The sequence below is a fragment of the Oreochromis niloticus genome, linkage group LG20 (assembly GCF_001858045.2).
Source record: "Oreochromis niloticus isolate F11D_XX linkage group LG20, O_niloticus_UMD_NMBU, whole genome shotgun sequence".
NCBI classification, from domain to species: Eukaryota; Metazoa; Chordata; class Actinopteri; order Cichliformes; family Cichlidae; genus Oreochromis; species Oreochromis niloticus.
This window is the reverse complement of record NC_031984.2, coordinates 34,584,157-34,604,059: the sequence shown is the minus strand read 5'-3', so window position 1 is coordinate 34,604,059 and position 19,903 is coordinate 34,584,157. Positions and strand designations below refer to the sequence as shown.

Here is a 19,903-nt window from a genome sequence, read left to right as displayed (position 1 = left end):
ATCTGTTTTCTTTCGAACTTTAGAGGAAGCAGGCATCGAGCCCAGACAGAATCACCCTATATGGCTTGATGGTCAAACCTATTCAGCGCTTCCCACAATTCATTCTGCTGTTACAGGTGAGTAACTGATGACACACCACATCACTCTGATCCCTTGTTAGCATGTCTCATCCTCTGCACTCGTGGGTCATGACCATGGAACGCATGCTGCAGTGTTCAGGTTACAGTTATTTGTTTATCCAAATCTTACAAGGCAAGCTAAACAACCAGTTGATGAAATACAGTTTAAACAGATGACTTGCATGCTAAATAGGAAATGCTGAGCTTTTAGAAAAGATGTGTGGTCAAGTGTACATGTCACTTCATACTGAAACTTATCGACTCTTCTGGAATACTGTAGGACCAAAAAAGTTACACTGAAACTTTCTGATGAAAGGAAGTGAAAGGCAGTTCTCCCCACTGTCTACTCCAGTGCACTGTGCATTCAGCAAGTGTTACTGTACCAGAAAGCTGGTTTTTCAAAACACCATTCAATAAAGTGAAACGAATTGCATGGTAACAATGCAACAATTGTTGTTCTAAAAAGTCTCCAGCTCCTCTATAAACTGGTCAAAATCCACTATTTTACCACTCTGTATGGATGAGGAGGATGTGGCAGATCTTGTTTTGCCCCATTGCCTTCAAGCAGACAATATTAAATATTTAGATATTAAAGTTTCCTCCAAGCTGACAGAGTTGTTCAGCATGAATTTCACTCCCTTGTTTAAATTTATCTCAGAGGATTTAAACCGCTGGATCAACCTACATATATCACTTAGTGGAAGGATAGCAGCAGTTAAAATCCAAAAATTTATAATGTTTTGCCAGTGATCCCTGTATCTCCTAAAACTTCCTTGCTCAAATCTATTAATTCATCTCTGTCAAAATTTTGTTGGAAAAATAAAACTCCCCACATAAAATTTTGCAAAAACAAAAATCTCAAGGAGGTCTAGAAGCAGCAGATATAGAATTATATTATTTAGCTAATCAGCTAAAATATCTTATTAAATGGTTTAATCCTCAATCCGAATCTTTCTGGTTACAAACTGATCGAGCATTATGCCGATTTATCAGACAAACTACCAAGAAACGCCTGTTTTCACAGCATATCCATAGAGTCATCTCTGTCAGTCTGGTGGAAATATTACCAACTCCACAGCCTCACCATCTCCTCACTCTCCTATTTGGAATAATCGAGACAATCAACAACAACAAAAACACCCATTAAACTTCACCTTTTGGAAAATCAGAGGAATTACACATCTTTGTCCTGTTATCCCAAAATAAGACTTTTATTAATTTTTACAATTTAATTCAGGTCTTTGGCAATGACAATTCACAGTTTCTTGAGTACTTTTAATTAAAATCGGGGTAACTTTAAAAAACAATGGCTTCACGGAGGAAGTGTTACAAACCGTTGGTTCAGAGAGAGGATGAGTTGAGGGGCTGCACTAAACGTGATATAAGCTGAACAAAGACTATTTGTCTGTCAGTCATTCTGCTCTAGTCCAAAAATAAAATAAGGACTCAACAGAATGGGCAGACTTTAAATGATTAAATAATATTTAATCTTTCCTTTTTTAACCCATTCACTCATCTAGTTTAATGTAAGATTGTATTTGGTGAAATACTATTGTGAAGCTAAAGCTTTTCTATATTTTTTGTCTTTAGAATGAGTTCTCTCTATGGATTATTAAATACAGGGTGGGCCATTTATATGGATACATCGTAATAAAATGGGAATGGTTGGTGATATTAAAGTCCTGTTTGTGGCACATTAGTATATGTGAGGAGGCAAACTCCTCAAGATGGGTGGTGACCATGGTGGCTATTTAGAAGTCGGCCATCTTGGATACAACTTTTGTTTTTTCAATAGGAAGAGAGCCATGTGACACATCAAACTTATTGGTAATGTCACAAGAAAAATGGTGGTGTTGGTTGTGCTTGGTTTCAACGTAACTTTATTCTTTCATGAGTTATTTACAAGTTTCTGACCACTTATAAAATGTGTTCAGTGTGCTGCCCATTGTGTTGGATTGTCAATGCAACCCTCTTCTCCCACTCTTCACACACTGATAGCAACACCGCAGGAGAAACGCCAGCACAAGCATCCAGTATCTGTAGTTTCAGGTGCTGCACATCTCGTATCTTCACACCATAGACAATTGCCTTCAGATGACCCCAAAGATAAAAGTCTAAGGGGGTCAGATCGGGAGACCTTGGGGGCCATTCAACTGGCCCACGACGACCAATCCACTTTCCAGGAAACTGTTCATCTAGGAATGCTCGGACCTGACACCCATAATGTGGTGGTGCACCATCTTGCTGGAAAAACTCAGGGAACGTGCCAGCTTCAGTGCATAAAGAGGGAAACACATCATCATGTAGCAATTTCAAATATCCAGTGGCCTTGAGGTTTCCATTGATGAAGAATGGAGCCACTATCGTTGTACCCCATATACCACACCAAACCATCACTTTTGTTGTTCCAACAGTCTTGGAGGGATCCATCCAATGTGGGTTCGTGTCAGACCAATAGCGGTGGTTTTGTTTGTTAACTTCACCATTCACATAAAAGTTTGCCTCATCACTGAACAAAATCTTCTGCGTGAACTGAGGGTCCTGTTCCAATTTTTGTTTTGCCCATTCTGCAAATTCTGGGCGCCGATCTGGGTCATCCTCGTTGAGATGCTGCAGTAGCTGGAGTTTGTAAGGGTGCCATTTGTGAGTAGCTAATATCCGCCGAAGGGATGTTCGACTAATGCCACTCTCCAGTGACATGCGGCGAGTGCTACGCTGTGGGCTCTTGCTGAATGAAGCTAGGACAGCCACTGATGTTTCTTCATTAGTGACAGTTTTCTTGCGTCCACATTTTGGTAATTCCAACACTGAACCAGTTTCACGAAACTTAGCAAGCAGTTTGCTAACTGTAGCATGGGAGATGGGTGGTCTCGTAGGGTGTCTTGCATTGAAATGTGCTGCAATGACCCGGTTACTGCATTCACCAGATATCAACACAATTTCAATCCGCTCCTCACGTGTTAACCTCTTCGACATGTCAATGGCTGTGAACAAAGAGAAACTTGTAAATAACTCATGAAAGAATAAAGTTATGTTGAAACCAAGCACACCATTGTTTTTCTTGTGACATTACCAATAAGTTTGATGTGTCACATGGCCCTCTTCCTATTGAAAAAACAAAAGTTGTATCCAAGATGGCTGACTTCTAAATGGCCACCATGGTCACCACCCATCTTGAGGAGTTTGCCCCCTCACATATACTAATGTGCCACAAACAGGACTTTAATATCACTAACCATTCCCATTTTATTACGGTGTATCCATATAAATGGCCCACCCTGTACTCGGTCACCATAAGATATGTTATATGAACAGTCTCTGCTGTGTTGCATCAGGACATGTTGAAGAACACTCCAAGGTCCCACAGTGACCGGCTGCCCCTGCAGCTGGCTCTGACTGAGCTTGAGACCCTGGCCGAGAAACTCAATGAGCAGAAACGTGTGGCTGATCAGGAGGCTGAGATCCAGCACTTAGCTCACAGCACTGGGGAACGCAATCTCAACAAGGTGACAACTATGCATTTATTTATGCAAACATAAGCTGTTCATGAAACTTGTGGGTAAATTTGACATAATGGTATGACCACATATATTCAGGAGTCACCAGAAAGTCCATTCACTTTTCTTTGTCCAATCAATCTATAAAAGCAAAGCTCCAGTTGTATAGGTGCAAAGAATAAGCTTCTCTTACATTTTTGAAGATGGTGTAAGGAGAATCCACAGTCTGTGGGAGAATCTAATTTGATAGGCTTTATTTGCATTACCCAGCATGAATTTGCATGGATGTTTGATTTTTGAGTCATCTTTCATTTTTCTAGCTGTCTTTTGAAAGTACATTGTTGGATGGGTTCATCCTCTGGCGTGTGTTCAAGCTAAATTCATTTGTATTACTCATGGTATCTCTGGGCAGCTGGGGAAGATCAGAAGTTCTCTATTCAAGCTGAATTTAACACCAGTCTGCCCAGTAACCAATGGGTTACCTAATTATGGAATAAAATCAATGAGAAAATTTGTTTTTTCAAGGAATTTGATATCTTCAGCTAATCGGCACCATGCCAAACTGTCTGCAGATATGAAGATTTATTTTGTCAGCTCTTACCTTGTGACATGAATCTTATTATTTTGTAATCAGTGACCTGCATTGTTTTTAGCTGCTGAACTCAGAACAGAGGCAGCTGATTCATTGTGAACTTCTTACTGAGATAGTTTTTGGGGATAAAGGTCAAGTTATCAAGTCAAAGGAGCGGAAGGTCTTTCTCATCAACGACACCCTCATTTGTGCCAACGTGAACCTGAAGTAAGTACCAAACCTCTTTAATCCCAAACTTTACTCCTAGGTGTTACTGAATATCCTGACTGGTGCTATATGTATAGTGACCAAAGTCATCTTGCGGTGATTACTGTTGTGAATTGGCACTATATGAATAAAATAGAATTCAATTAAAATTAACTGAATGGTTGGAGTGAATTTGCAATTACCTAGCTTTTATTATTTGGGACATTATACAAGCTCCTCTCAGAGCTTGAACAAGTACTGAAAGAAACCCATGTCAACTAAAAATATTGGTGTTATTATTGGTTTTATCTCCTAATTATTATCATTTATTTATTTATTATTTACCAGGGGAAACTGGACATGTATTCTACTTAAATGGTTCAACATTCCCCTTGCTTTGGCTCTGCTGCCACAGGGACAAATACTTTTTTGGCCAAAGTGTCTTTGGGCAAGACACTAAATACGGAATTTGCCCTGATACATCAATTGGTGTAGCACAGTGTGTGCAATAGTCCTTAGGCATTGATAAACGCGCTTTATGAGAAGTGCTTGTAACTGGGTGAATGAGATTTGCAGTAGAAAGTGGTTTTAGTGCAGGGTTGAGTAGAAATAATATATGTATTGGTACCAGTCTGTTTACCTCCATACGTAGATGACTAAGGAGCTTGGAAAGAAAAGCGTCTGGACTTCTTTGAGCATCTGGACTTCTTTGAAAGAAGTCCAGACGCTCAAGCTCCTTAGTCTACGATGACCTGGATGACTGAGAACCTTCACAGACATACTGCATACGTAGATATACTTCCAACACGACCAACACAACCCCTCAGTTGACTTATTGAGTTAATAACCATCTTTACATATTTTAGTAAAGTGTCAGTGAATCTAGATAAGCTGCAGTTACGCCATAGCTGTTGTGTCCTGCTGAGACCCCCAGTCCCTTGTTGTAAATATTTGCAATGTATTTGTCCACCAGGGGTCCCCCTGACATCAACACCCTGGTTCCTGTTGGTCCTAAGTACACGGTGAAGTGGAGTGCTTCTCTGCTGCAGACTCAAGTGGTGGAGGTGGGGCAAGATAGTCTGCAGGGCAAAGATGGTGTCATCACAGCCAGATGTCGCAACTCTACTGCCAGCATCACTGGTACCATATCCACATCTCATTATCTGAGCCACCACACAGATTGCTGTGTAGTATACTAAAAGCAAGCAAAATTTAAGAATTTGATTTGGAATTATTCTAAGCTATCTGTTATACAGTACTGTGTAAAGGTCTTGAGCCAGGAGTCAGACAGCAATAGTTCAGAAGGTCTTTCAAAGTTTTTCTTTGAACACTGGCTGCTTTTCACCCATCTTCAGTGCAATACCTGATATTTTATCAGGGAATGCTTTTTTTATTTGTTAGACCACATTACACTAACCTATAAATCACTCAGTGGGAAGGTGACTGCCAGGAAGCCAGGTTGAAGAAAGAGGTGGATCTGTGACAGATTCCTGACTGATTGCAAGCTGATGGGTGGCTGTTATATGAGGCCCCAGCCTGTGTTGTTGATGATGCAACCAGGATTTAGGAAAACATAATATATTTATACCTTTTATTTTTTTTTCAGGGATCTATAATTATGACAGAATCACAACAGTGTGCCTTTCTATAGAATATTGATATGAATATATTAGTACTATCAGTGTTATGGTGCCATGGCATTAACGTCATTTTAACAAGATTAACGCTGACAGCACTAATTGAATATATGTTGGCAGAAAATACTAATACAGGCTGTGCACACTGATCAACCAGACGGAAAGTGATGCTTGCGTTCTATGATTATTGCTGACTTGTATTTCTGAACATGAAAGCATAAAACAGTTATTTCATTGCACTGCTAATGTTCTTATATAAAATGGAAAATCAAAATGTAAATGCGCTCTGATTGCAAAACAATATATACACTACCAGCCAAATTATTTAAAACACCCCAATTTTTCCAGTTATTTATTGTAATTCAATCCAATGAATAGCTTGAAATGGCGCAAAGGTGAGTGGTGAACTGCCAGAGGTTAAAAAAGAGGTAAGGTTACCCAAAACTGAAAAATAATGTACATTTCAAAATGATACAAAAAGGCCTTTTTCAGGGAACACAACATGGATTAACAATTTAAACTGTTCTGCAGCAACGGAGGCTGATCAAGCCTTGAAAGCTGGTGCTACTAATTCCTACAGTTCCAACTTTCCTGGATTACTTCCAACCCCCTCTGTCTGCATAAAAGCAGTGTTGGAACACACTGTGGTACCATACCTTCGTCAGCATCAGCTGAACAGTATTGTACTGCAGACAGCTGAGCTGCAGTTTTGACAGGACGAGTTGCAGCAAGAAAGCCAGACGTCAGAATAAGACAAAGAGGTTTGTCTGGGCCATGAAACACCGACATTGGACTACTGAAGACTGGAAGAAGGTATTATGGACTGATGGTTCAACATTTGAAATCCTCGGTTCATCACATAGGATCTTTGTACGCCGACGAGTTAGTGAAAGGATGGTTCCACAGTGTGTGTCATCAACTGTCAAACATGGAGGAGGAAGTGTGATGGTCTGGGGCTGTTTGCTGATCCAGGGTCAGTGACTCGTACAGAGTGAGAGGCACCCTGAACCAAAACAGCTACCACAGCTTTGGTCAGGGGTTCATCCTACAGCAAGATAATGACCCAAAACATAAGTCCAAGCTGTGCCAGAACTACCTCAGGAACAAAGAACAAGAGGGTGAGCTTGGAAACATGGAGTGTCCAGCACAGTCTCCAGACTTAAACCCCATCGAGCTGGTTTGGGATGAACTGGACAGAAGAGTGAAAGCAAAGCAACCTACAAGGTCCACATTTATGGGAACTTCTGCTACAGATATGGGAGAATATTTGATTTCTATTGTATTTTTTTTTTTTTTTTTTTTTTTTTTTTTGTCTGTCCCATTTGGTTCTTAAGCCGTCAGAATTGTTGTCTGAAGACCAACAAGGATACCAAATGGATTTATTTTGCCAAATGGATCATCATGGCATTGCCGTATTGGTCCATTTGATCAAACTTTGTTGTTATTATTTATTTTATTTTCAGTTGTTACAGATGGGACAGACATGACGGGGGGATAGGAAAGGGAGAAAGAAAGAGAGGAAGGAAAAGAAAAACAGAAGGGAAAAGGGACAGTGAGAAAGGGCACTTACAAAGACGAGGAGAAAGAAAAAAAAAAAAATCTCCTGGATCACCTGTTGAGAGAAAAAGAAGAGAAGACAAGCAAAAAAAACCAAACAAAAACAAAGCAACATACTAAACACAACACCATCACGTTAATCTAGCTGAGTGTGAACAGCAGTAAATACTAAATATTGAAAGTTGTTGTGCAGCACGCAGGACAGACACCGCACAATGTGCTTTGAAGTAGCAGCTAAGAAAGGTGTAGTTTATGTCTACGAACAGTGAACACCCGTGTGCACACCTGTGTGGATCAACGCGCTTGTATACAAAAGGTTTCCCCATGTAACGGTCTGCTAGAGGGTGTGGAGGCCCATAGCCCCGTCCTCCAGGGCATGAAGCAGGCATGGAGGAGATCCAGGCTCCAGACATCCAGAGGCCCCAGAGTGCGAGAGCCCAAGGAGGACCACCGGAGGGGCATCCGTGCCACCTTCCTGGGAAGAGCTGAGGAGATCCCCCGACGAGGGGGTCACCCAGTAGCCACGGAGCAGAAGCCAGAGGGGCTTTCTTCTATTGTAGAAAGAATGTCACGGCTGTGTTCAGCTGTTACATCTGCCAAAGGAGGCTACTCTGATGAGTCAGAGATTTAGGATAAATTTTGGTCTATAAATTGATTCCATGATTTCTTTTTTAACTCCAATTGCGTATTTGTACTATGCTTTCATTTCAAAATGTGCAATGACACATTAAACCACATAATTTTCAATAAAAACTGGAAAAACTGGGGTGTTCTAAAACTTTTGACTGGTAGTTTGTGTATGTGTGTGTATTTCTACCAGAAATATGTGACGCTTCATTCTAAATATTTCCAACAATTAATAAGGTCAGAGAAAAGCTGCTGTAAGGAGAGAACCACAAAGCTCTAGCACTGTTCTTAAAACTACTGGTAATTCTCACCATTTACACTTTCCCAATAAATTAACAGTCCTAGTGGTAACAATCACAGTAATGCCTGCTTACTAGTATATCACTTTTGCGATTTATTTCAATAATGTGGTCCAAAAACTTTGTGCTGTGAAAGGGACATTCCAAATCCAGGTACATGTCCCACAAATGAGTGTCCAACGTGCAGTATTTATTTATTTAGTCAGTTAGCTAGTTAGATAGATATAAGTGCAAAAACTTCATGTGCTGACAGGTAAGAGAGAATTAACTGTCATTCGCATTCAGCCTGGTCTTAATAAGCAACCATACAAACAGCGCTCCCTGCAACCTGCAACTTTTTTTAAACTATGCAAACAAGAGATTATTAAGAACTGATACCAATTTTATACATTTTAATATTGTGCAATTGTGCAATCAAAGCAACATCATCATCATATGATCCCTTAACCTAAATGTAGGGAATAAACCACACAAAATTGATTACTAATGATGCATGGATTGTATCATTTTAAAATGCAGTAAATTGCCCACTGCAAACTGCCTGTATGTTTTTAAACTCTGCTGCGCTCTGCACATCTCTGATAAATCTCTGCAGTAATTTTAGGGCCAAAATAAACTTTTACAGACAGGTAGGAGAGCCCAGAGTGTAACTTAAAATGTGCAGAAGTCATTTCTATATGGAATGATTTGACAAGTAAGCACATGCCTGCTTAGTTTATTTAGGTCCACTCAGTCAGAGAAAACTCACATTCCTTTTTTTTTATGTTGGGGTAACTCTGAGAGCATGTACTCTCCTCCTTGAAACAAACTGTTGGTTTCAACTGACCAAAAACTGACTGTCAAGCAGGAAAACATGGAATTCACATTGTAGTCTAGACAACATTTTTTAGCAGTCTTCCAATGTCAGGGTTAGAGGTGAGTTTGGGTAGCGCTGTCGTTTGGTGTTCGCTCTGTCTGCAGTAGAAGAGTATAATTTCCTGTTCTTGTTACAACACACAGTGGCATTTTTGAGTAGCTTATCTGTGTAGCCAGTTGAAATAAAACCTATATATAACATATCATTTCATAGTGTAAACTTCTATCCGTTCGTCCTGCTTAGTGTGTCAGATGTTTAGTTACTTCTTGGCCTCCTTTAGCTATAACGATACTTGTAATAAATGTAGTCTATTTGCAGCTCTGGAGGCCAGGATCACTGAATTACAGACTTGGCTTTGCACGCTTGAAAAACCCATAGCTAGCCAGCTGGTGCAGCTGAAGGTAGCGACGGCCCCATCAGCTGTCCCCCAGCAGATTATCCCAAGCAGCCGGGAACACATGATGGCTGGGTGATGGTAAAGAGGAAGCATAGCCTTAAACAGAAGCTCCTGGTACACCATCAATCCATTCATGTGTCTAACCGTTTTTCCCCACTTAACGACACACCCGGCAGGGATCAAACTCTGGTACTTGGGGATTCTGCTCTGAGACATGTGAATCTAGAGACACCAGCAACCACAGTCAATTGTCTTCCAGGGGCCAGAGCAGGCGACATTGAGGGAAATTTAAAACTGCTGGCTAAGGGTAAACGTAAATTCAGTAAAATCATAATTCACGTCGGCAGTAATGACACCCGGTTACATCAATCAGAGGTCACTAGAATCGATATTGAATCGGTGTGTAACTTTGCCAAAACAATGTTGGACTCTGTAGTTTTCTCTGCTCCCCTCCCCAATCAGACCAGGAGTGACATGTTTAGCCGCATGTTCTGCTTAAATTGCTGTCTGTCTGAGTGGTGTCCAAAAAGCAATGTGGGCTTTATAGAGACTTTCTGGAGAAAACCTGGTCTTGTTAGGAGAGACGGCATCCATCCCACTTTGGATGGAGCAGCTCTCATTTCTAGAAATCTGGCCAAATGTATTAAACCCCCCAGCAATTTTTCACACCAGCCTATTAATCAACCAAAGAAAGAGAAAAAAGAGAGAAAAACAGAACCTACTTGACTTACTGGTAAAACTCTCAAATGCACACCTTAAAGCAGATAACTCATAAGCTGGGGAGGAAATGTTGTATCACAAATTTAGAAGATCATCATTTAACCTGGAGAAATAGTTTTCTGCTTTATAAAAAAGCCCTCCTCCCCCTCGCTAGAAATGTAACTACACGAAAAAGACCACAACTATTGCGACTTGCTTGTTCTGCATCTTTGAGTCCTCCTATGCACTTCCAGCTATGTTTTTTCTGCAGTTTTTAGATTCAGTTTTTAGGTTTCTCTTCAGCACTGTAGCCAGGCTGACAAAAAGTCAAAGCACTGTTGAGTCAACCATTCCTTTGATGTTAATTAGTAATGACTTCATGAACTTCTTCACAAATAAAATTGTGTGTGTGTGTGTGAGACACTGGGTCTGGGGCTTGTTGAGCTTGGCCCCTTTGGGTATGGTTATGGAATGTAGGGTTACTGCTTTCTACAGCTAGATGTTGCTGCCCTCTCTGGGATGCGTGTGCTTGTTGGTTCTGGGGCGTGTGGCTAGATGTTCTGGCCTCCCTCGGGGTGGTGATCTGCAGTGGCTCGGGCATCTTCGGCACTGGGGGGGGACTTTCCCGAGCACCCACCAAAGGCCCCCTCTGGTGCTGAAGACGCCTGGTACTAAGATGACGTAGATGCTAAATGTGACCACGTATGTGTTTCAGGTAAAGTATTGCTCGGCCCTCCAAGATTGTATCAGGAATTGGAGGAGCTGCAGCATGACCTGGCTGTAGTGGAGGAGGTCTCACTGTTGGTTGGCACGCTCCACGGAATCTACCAGGTAACAATATTTATTATTTTCACTTTCCTTTATGCAGCAGGTATGTCTTCCTAACACTGTTTTGAAAGCATGTGAGACAAAAGATCACAGGTTGTCTGCTGTTGCATTGATAAATCGACAGATATATTGATATGTTCCTTCAGAATCTTTTTTAAAGATAATGTAAAGTAAGTTAAAAGGTATTTCCGTGACATCTATTAGGTCTTATATTAATAGTCTGAATTAAATTATAATAAATGTCAAATATCTTTTTTTCTTTTCTCTTGTCCCCTTCATGAAAAGCACTTGCACACAACATTAATCTACACATTTAAAAAAAAAACTTTTTCTTGCTCTCCGAGGTCTCAAGTACTGAAGAGGTTTAGGCCACCGAAAAAAAAGTGGGTACGTCTTTTTTTCTTCTTTTCCAGAATTCTGAGATTAAAGTCAGAATTCTGACAAAAAATAATTCTGAGGAAAAATTTAGAATTCTGAGATTAAACTCAGAATTCTGAGATTAAAGTCAGATTTCTGAGAAAAAATTTGAATTCTGGGAAAGAAGAAGAAAAAAAACGTGCCCACTTTTTTTTTTTTCCAGTGGCCCTAATCCTCTTCTGTACCCAAGAGTACACCTTCCACCGCCATGCTGAAAATAACTCCTCTATTGGGTTTAGAAAGGGAGAGTATGCAGGCAGAAAGATGTTAGAAAACCTTGGGTTATTAGAAAACCTTGGGTTATTGGTAAACCAGTCTCGAACCAGAGCAGCTGACGTTATCCCAAACAAAAATGTAGTGAGGCTGCTCTGGCTGTACTGGTTCCCTCTAGTCCTGCTGGAACATATGTTGTCTCAGACCATCAAGAAAAGCAAGGAGAAGCATAGTGTTATAGTAGGGTGACCAACCGTCCCCTTTTTTTGCACTTGACTTGTAAAAGCCTATGTGGCATTTTTTATTTCACCATTCATTAACTGCACAGAGAAGGCATCATTTAAATATGTCAAAGTTTTCTATAAGCAACCAGTATAAATAAAGTTTTTCATGACTGAGCCAAGTTTCCTCTTTTTTGGAAATCAAAATATGGTCACCCTATTTATAGGGTCCTAGAATGGCATGGCAGGGGAGTACCCCTCGTTGGCTGATGGCGGCGCACAGAGTGGCATTCCCTCCATGCTGACCAGGGGCATTTACAATAGCCCAATGGCCAATTATGTTCCTCCACCTCCTCCTTCAACTCCTCCACCTCCTCCTCCTCCTCGACCTCTTCCTTTGCATGTCTTTGGATCCATTGTTTCAAACCTGAATGAGCTGACTTTCGCCCTTTTGTCTATCCATCAAAGTTTCTGATTGGTGTGTGATACATTTTGACTCCTAGTGTTTCCACTTCATTAATTGTGTGCTAATTGAGCTAAAGCTGTGCTGATGTGAGTTAACATTATTGACTGCTAGTGCTTTCTAAGTGACCGCATGGTGTCAGTACTGACAAATGTAGGGATTTGTGTGTAGAGTTTCGCAGTAATAGTTCACCACATCTGACTCATGTGGTAAAGCAGGGGCATAGTGTTTATAGCTCAGGGAAATGGGTGTGTTTTTTGGAAAGAGGCATTATGGTTTTGAAATTTGGGTTCACAAGATAGGTTATAGTGTTTAAGCAATCGAGAAAAACTGTAATACTTCTTTGTACAATAATTGTTTTGTTTAACCAGTTAAATATAAATATATAATAATAGCAAGCTGTTTTGGACAGACAGCTATAACTGCATAAATGCCTACTATCTCAAACCAGGCATATATATGAAGAACAATAGTACAGGACAGACTTTTAAGAACAAGGGTGATGTGCAGATGTAGTAACTAGATGAATAAAGCTCTCACTTTCAATTCAATTCAAGTTTTACAAAATTCACATCAAGGTGCTGTATACTGTAGGACCCTACAATAGTATAGAGAAAATGGTATGACTCAACAGCTATTAATGACCATAAAACTATATGGCTGAATAACAACAACCCACATTCTCCATTTGTATTCTCCCTGCCAGAATCTGAATACCACAGTGTCTCAGGACTGGTGTCTGGCGCTACAGAGGCTCATCCGTCTAAAGGAGGAGGAAATCCAAAACGCCAACAAGTGTCGCCTACGCCTATCTGTTCCAGGCAAACCTGACAAGTAAGTGTCAAGCGGTCCCTATCCAAAGCAGACTTAGAGAAGGGGCAGCGAGGTTTTACCAGGCAGAGGTGTGTGAAAGTGTTTGAATATTCATGTGGTCATGTCTTCTATGCCTGACAGGTCTGGTCATCCAGTGAGCATCATGGTGGTCTTCAACACTCCCAACCCCTTCAGTAAGATCTCCTGGGTGAACCGTCTTCACCTTGCTAAGATAGCCCAGAGTAAGTTCAATTCTGTGTGTGGAGTGTGGAAATGGACTGCTGCGTGTATAACATTTTGATACTCTGAGCACTCAGATTCACAATCCTTTTAGATGCCATTTTTGTTTCACCTAAAAATGAAATTGTGTTTCACACTCCAACCAGTTAGTAGTGCTGATAAATGCTGTAAAACCAATAAATAAGATGAGTAGAAAGGTGTTACTCTAACTGAGCACGTGAATCAAGGACAGAGTCATAGTCACTCAGATTCACTCAGAAATTCTAGGCCTCTTAACCGTAAATAACAAATTTAGGTTAAAATGAAATTGAAATTTGCAGCCTATTCATGCTGAGACATGAGTTTGACATTATTTGACCAATAAATCATCAAAATAATTTTCCATTTAATTTTAATTATAACTTGTATTTCTCTTCAACTTTAAAGTTACTACATGCAGCAAAGTCTGCATTTTGATAGTTTCATAAGGTTGTTAGTTTTTGTCTTTAATGTTTGTGTGTGCGCGTGTGTCTGTTGTTTGGTCAGGAAAGGAAAACACGTCAGGTTGGGAATGTGCTGAAGAAGATGGGAAGACGAAAGCTCTTTTAAGCTGCCCACTGCTTACCTGTAAACTTTCGGTTTTCTCTTCCAGAACACACACTCTGAAGGTGAGAGGAGAGCTGTTGCTGATGACAAATACGGTTGTTGAAAAATATGTTTCACTTAGAGTGGGTGTTTGATTAATCTTTAATTACATGAAGGAAATCTGTGGTTATTCAATCTCAGCTGGACTATCCTGACCTTCTGCTCTATCAGCTTCACCAGCTCTTCCCCTGCGTTGCTGCATGTCCACACATTCCTCATAGCCTGAACAGTTGCCCCCGTGTAGGCAACAAACTACCCATCAATGGTTTGTTGCTATGTGTGGACCAGGGCTGTGCAGAGATGTTTAAAGGGGCGGGATCTCACAGTTAAAAAGGGGCACATAGAACCAGGCTGAATAACAACAACCCACATTCGTCAAGAATCTGAAGTGGAAGCGCATCATACGATATCACTGTCATCAGGTGGGGACAATGCAAAGCAAACGTAGCCTGTGTTTCACCTGATGGGGTACATTGTTGGTGTTGAGGGGCTGCTGCTGCTCCTGCTGCTGATAGTGCTGGAGGGCAGGGCTGTGTTGATCTGAGACTGTAGACATTAAAAAGTCCATAGGAGAGATGGTAGCTGATTAAACAGGTGTTATGAGATAATAATAAAATGCACAGATTGGTGACAGCACTTGGAACCATAAGGCAACAGATTCAAAAACTGTGGGAAACTAAATAAACCAGGCTCTGCCTGTGACTCACTCTTTGCCTCTCTTCCTCCTTCCATCTCCTCATCTCATCTATCACTCTCCACTTGCTGTCCATCTAAGTACAAGGCACAATATGCATGTATTAAACTATTATTTAATTATTTACACTAAACAACTCTTACACATAATCCATAATAAGGTAATGATAGAAAAATGTTACACAACCAAAACATTGCAGTTGTGTTTATTATTGTTTTTATACTTGAGTAATAATTTAAAAAAATCTACACACACACACACACACACACACACACGCGCACACACACACACAGTAACATTTAATACCTTCTTCAGAATACTGTATATACTATGGCCACAAGTTTGCACCACAGTGCTGATCTAGAATCCTTCCCTTATTATTTATTCCTAGTGCTATAATAATTATAAAGTAATAAGAATTAAAAAAATAAACAATAAATACAAAATAATGTATTTATTATGATTCAATTATCTTGACAATTTGTTTTGACTTTCTGCCTGCACTCTGTACCTAAGTCGCAACAGTCGCAACAGTTTAAACAATAATGCACAAGTCGCAACGGTTTAAACATTATTATGTTTAAACTGTTGAGATAAAATACATACATACATATATATATATATATATATATATATATATATACACACACATATATACATTATGAGTGATACTGAGTATTTTTAGCCAAATCTAAATCAACAAAGATGGAGGAGATTAGAAAGCATTTGACTAAATAAATATGTTAATTTTTAACACATTATTGTATTAATAAATAAATTGACCTATGACTAATTTTTTTATCTGTTCTGTTTCATTAATTAATTATTTGTTTAGAGATGATTTATAATATTATTAATGTTTCAAACATGTCTGCTCTGTTTGGCCAGCTGGAGGCAGCTCTTCACAGCCCATCTCAGTCCAGACTGCTTGGTTTCTGCACTGCCAGCACATCCTTGCCACAGGGTTACCTTTGGGTGAGTTCAAGCTTTTACTGTGCAGAAAACATCTTTTTATTCAGTATTCACCTCCTATGTGGATCTGTATATTAGAATGCATTATTCATTGCGGTTTCTGTTTTATGTCTGTATAACCACCACGGTGTTAGCTCTGCTGCTGGGTTAAGCTTGTCCCCTGCTGTAAGAATTTATGTATAAAACCTTGGCTGTTCAAATCTGTGCTTTTGTGACACACTGTTATTGGTACATTACGGATCCATGGTATAATTACTTAGACTGTTTTTTTTTTTTCTTTTTTGTTTTGTGATAAGCTAAGCTACTTTTCTCCTGTCATGGTCTTCAGGTTGCTGGTGGAGGTGGCAACTCCAACCATGGGCAAGTGGAGATTTTCTCTCTGAACCGAGCCAGTGCTCGCTTGGTCAAAACTCTCCCACTGAGAGCCCCAGTCCTTTGCCTGGAGTATGTGAAGGAGCCGTGCCCCAGTACAGAGGAGAAGACTGAGAAAGCCCAAAGGGCAGCCAAGACAGGAAACATAATCTGTGTTGGCTTGCAGGACGGCAGGTCAGTCTTTCCCAACACAGCACATTATTTAGTTTTATAGCTGTCAGAACATTAACTATTGTTTGGACGACAGTTTTGTTATGCTTGACTAACGATTTGTAACCTTAGGTAAAAAAAAGAAGAAAATTCCCCGAAATATTGAACCATTTTTTAAATATCATCTATTTTCTTTCACCTCATTGACCAGTTTTTAGGCTGGGATGAACCCTCTTTTGTCACTTAAGAACTGCTGCTAAGATAAGCCAAAATCAGTTATTTTTGCTGCTGACATATGCTTCAGTTGCTCATTCATGCTGAGGTTTGCACCAGTCAGTTTAATGCTGATTATGCCATTATTATTTTTTTTCCCCAGAAAAAGGATGCCTAAACCCATTTTGTGATTTTTATGTTGATAAAAACTGAGAAAATGTCTAACTCTGCTGTTATTTGATTTGGATTGCACAAAAAAGGCTTAACAAAACAAGTTGATTGCAAAATACATTCTTAAAATAAAAATAAAAATATCAAAGACAGCCTTAAAACTTACATGAAAAGCATGAAATCAGATAATGACATTCAATTTTCTTATGTATCTCTTGTGAGCAGATTGTATTATGAGATTTTGAAGGACTAATGTAGAGCTAGGTTATTTTGTTACAGCAGCAACAGCAACAATCTGGCCCCATGTGTAATATGTGACTTTTCTGTCTCCTTGTCTTTCCAGTATCCATGTTCAGAGCAGTGTGGACACAGCTGTTCAGTGCCTGCTGACCTTAGTAAACCCTGACAACTGTCCAGTGCTCTGCCTCAAACATTCACTGTCGTTCCTGTTTGCTGGACTGGCTAATGGCAAAGTAGCTATATACCACAGAAAAACTGGAGGTGAGTTGTCACAGTTACCACTCTCACATGATGCGAGTTTGCATGTCAGACTAATGAGGTCATGCACTAGTGTAGTAGGAGCTCAAATTAGGTGCTAAACCACCAACTAATTCTTCCTGTCAGAGCGACTGTGGGATGTGGATTCATGCAGGCTAATGTCTCTCGGCTCCAAGCCGGTCTACTGTCTGCTGGCACTTGAAGACACTGTGTGGGCCAGCTGTGAAAACCAAGTCACTGTCATACAAGGAGACAGCCTCTGCGTGCAGGTATATTGACTATTCAGTATGCACACTGAGAACATTTTAAATGGGCCTTTAACACTTTCCCTTGTGCTCTGTGATGGATGTGTATACTGGTGCAATGGTGGATCCATGTCAAAATGACCAAATAATGAGGCTGGCATTTTTACAAGCGATTCCTGTGAACCAACAGAATCATCTAACTATTGCATTTCAGACATCTTTTTTTATACTCTTGGATCTATAATCCACCACAAATGCAAAACTAAAATAATCAGACCAGCTCAACAGTCCCACCTACCTGCTGTTCAAAGCTGCTTTTTAAGGCAAATAAGACAAAAAGGCTTGTTTCAGAGAGACAATGAACTGACAGGCTATGTCAAGGCCCAGTGTAGGCTCAATAAGGATGACCAATTCTACAAGAGAAGATTAAAAATGTAAGTATTAAATGTGTTTGATGGGTCAGCATCAACAGTAAACCACATTTAGGAAAATACTGCCTGGATTGGATTCAAACTCTAATTCCCAAAAAGCTGAGATACTCTGTGAAATGTATATAAAACAGAATGAAATGATTTGTTCTCATAAATCCATATTTTATTCCCAATAGAGCACCAAATATCAAATGGTTGTCAAAGGTCTGCCCAATATTGACCAGAGATATTATTTTTGTTTCTCTGTTTTGAATTGAAATCCAGTTTAAATGCTTTATTTTTTTTCCCAAAAGATCAAAAGAGCTCGAGTTTACAATATTCACGTCCATGTCTATTATTTAATTCTGTCGCCCACTAAAACCCTTTTAATTAAAAAAACATTTGTGCTTTGGGACGAAGTTTCCTGTGTGATTAAATGCAATTAATCGTGATTAATTAATCACAAAGCCTGTAATTTATTAGATTAATTTTTTTTAATAGAGTCCCACCCCTAGTAAATATGTATTCTCAGCACTACATATTTACCCGAGTACTACAGATGACTACAGACATTCATGTACCATGTTTTCTTAAAAAAATATTTTCCACAAAATGAATCATATGACACATTTTGTGGAACCAACTGACATATTTTTTTTGACAGATGAGCTACAGATTAACCCTTTCTTTCTGTACTTCAGAGCTTTGAAGCCCACGCGGATCCAGACTTCAGTGTTAGCCACATGGTCCATTCAGGTGGAGGTGTTTGGATGGCCTTCACCAAAGGATCCTCCATTCATCTGTTCCACACAGAGACCTTGCAACAACTGCAGGAAGTCAACATCTCAACACGTACCAACTATCTGTCACCAGGCAAGGCAAAAAAACATACTGTGACCGAGACAGACGGGCGTACCAAGAAAACAGCATGGCAGGGCAACCTTGTTCCTTCAGGGAACAGAAGTTGGCAGAAGTTGTTCTTAAATGATGCATTTCTGTTATATACAACTTGCTTCCCATTCTTACGAACAATATGTAAGTGCTGTCTATCTAACATTCACACATTCAGTTACATAGTGTCATCACAGGTTATCTGCCCTAATGGCATGAATAGAGATGTCTTCAGCCAAGACACACAGGGGTGTGATATCCCATACTTTTTGTGTTGTACCAAGTGAAGCAACTGAAAGGGAACAAGCCCATTTAATAAGTATACAGTTTACTGTAAACTTTCCCTTCCTGTTAACTTTTTCCTTAAGATCTCCATCTGGTGAGGCTGTAATTTGAACTGAGCTGCTCAGTGACAGAGCTCAGCCCGAGTTCAAATTTTGGCAGACTACACACACACATTGTGGTCAGGGCTGGGCAGGAATAAAACATGTACAGTTAGACTAATGTAATGGTTAAATGTTTGTTTTCCAGGTCACATTTGTGTATCCAGCTTACTGATCTCTCAGGGTATGCTGTGGGTGGGGACTAGCCAGGGTGTCATCATCACTTTCTCTGTACCGACTCTTGAGGGTATCCCGAAGATCACAGGTCAGAACATGCATCAACGCTCCTGCTCTCCGATGTTTCTGTGACTGAAGTTTAATGTACACACAGCATGTGCTCATTACTGGTTGAACATCTCAAGATCTCTTGTGATATACAATATATCCATGTAGCATGATGGCCTGATGATGCACATGTACTCATGAAGGCTCTCACCAAAACAAAGTAAACTCAATAAACAGGAAACTGAACCATGAAAGCACCAAGAAACAGGAGATATGCTCTATTTAACAAAAACTAATATTAATTCCCTCAAAAGAAGTGTAGCCATTATTTTTTAAATATGAAATCTATGAAAAAACTGCTATTTCTATTTGCTTCCTAGTTTATATTATTTGT

The 19,903-nt window shown here is 39.9% G+C and overlaps 1 protein-coding gene across 3 annotated transcripts in view; it reads left to right on the top strand.

Annotated features, from left to right (window-relative positions):
- The window catches only part of LOC100709217 (rho guanine nucleotide exchange factor 10-like protein), a 39,013-nt gene that overhangs the window by 14,455 nt on the left and 4,655 nt on the right, over window positions 1-19,903 (top strand). For all 3 annotated transcript variants that reach the window (XM_013267198.3, XM_019350187.2, XM_025901714.1), the window contains 14 exons: window positions 24-116; window positions 3,455-3,625; window positions 4,270-4,415; window positions 5,368-5,534; window positions 11,182-11,297; window positions 13,315-13,442; window positions 13,563-13,663; window positions 14,187-14,308; window positions 15,868-15,954; window positions 16,280-16,497; window positions 17,201-17,358; window positions 17,482-17,624; window positions 18,712-18,883; window positions 19,433-19,549. In XM_013267198.3, coding sequence (XP_013122652.1) covers window positions 24-116; window positions 3,455-3,625; window positions 4,270-4,415; window positions 5,368-5,534; window positions 11,182-11,297; window positions 13,315-13,442; window positions 13,563-13,663; window positions 14,187-14,308; window positions 15,868-15,954; window positions 16,280-16,497; window positions 17,201-17,358; window positions 17,482-17,624; window positions 18,712-18,883; window positions 19,433-19,549 — 1,939 coding nt within the window. The remainder of the gene's footprint in view (window positions 1-23; window positions 117-3,454; window positions 3,626-4,269; window positions 4,416-5,367; window positions 5,535-11,181; window positions 11,298-13,314; window positions 13,443-13,562; window positions 13,664-14,186; window positions 14,309-15,867; window positions 15,955-16,279; window positions 16,498-17,200; window positions 17,359-17,481; window positions 17,625-18,711; window positions 18,884-19,432; window positions 19,550-19,903) is intronic.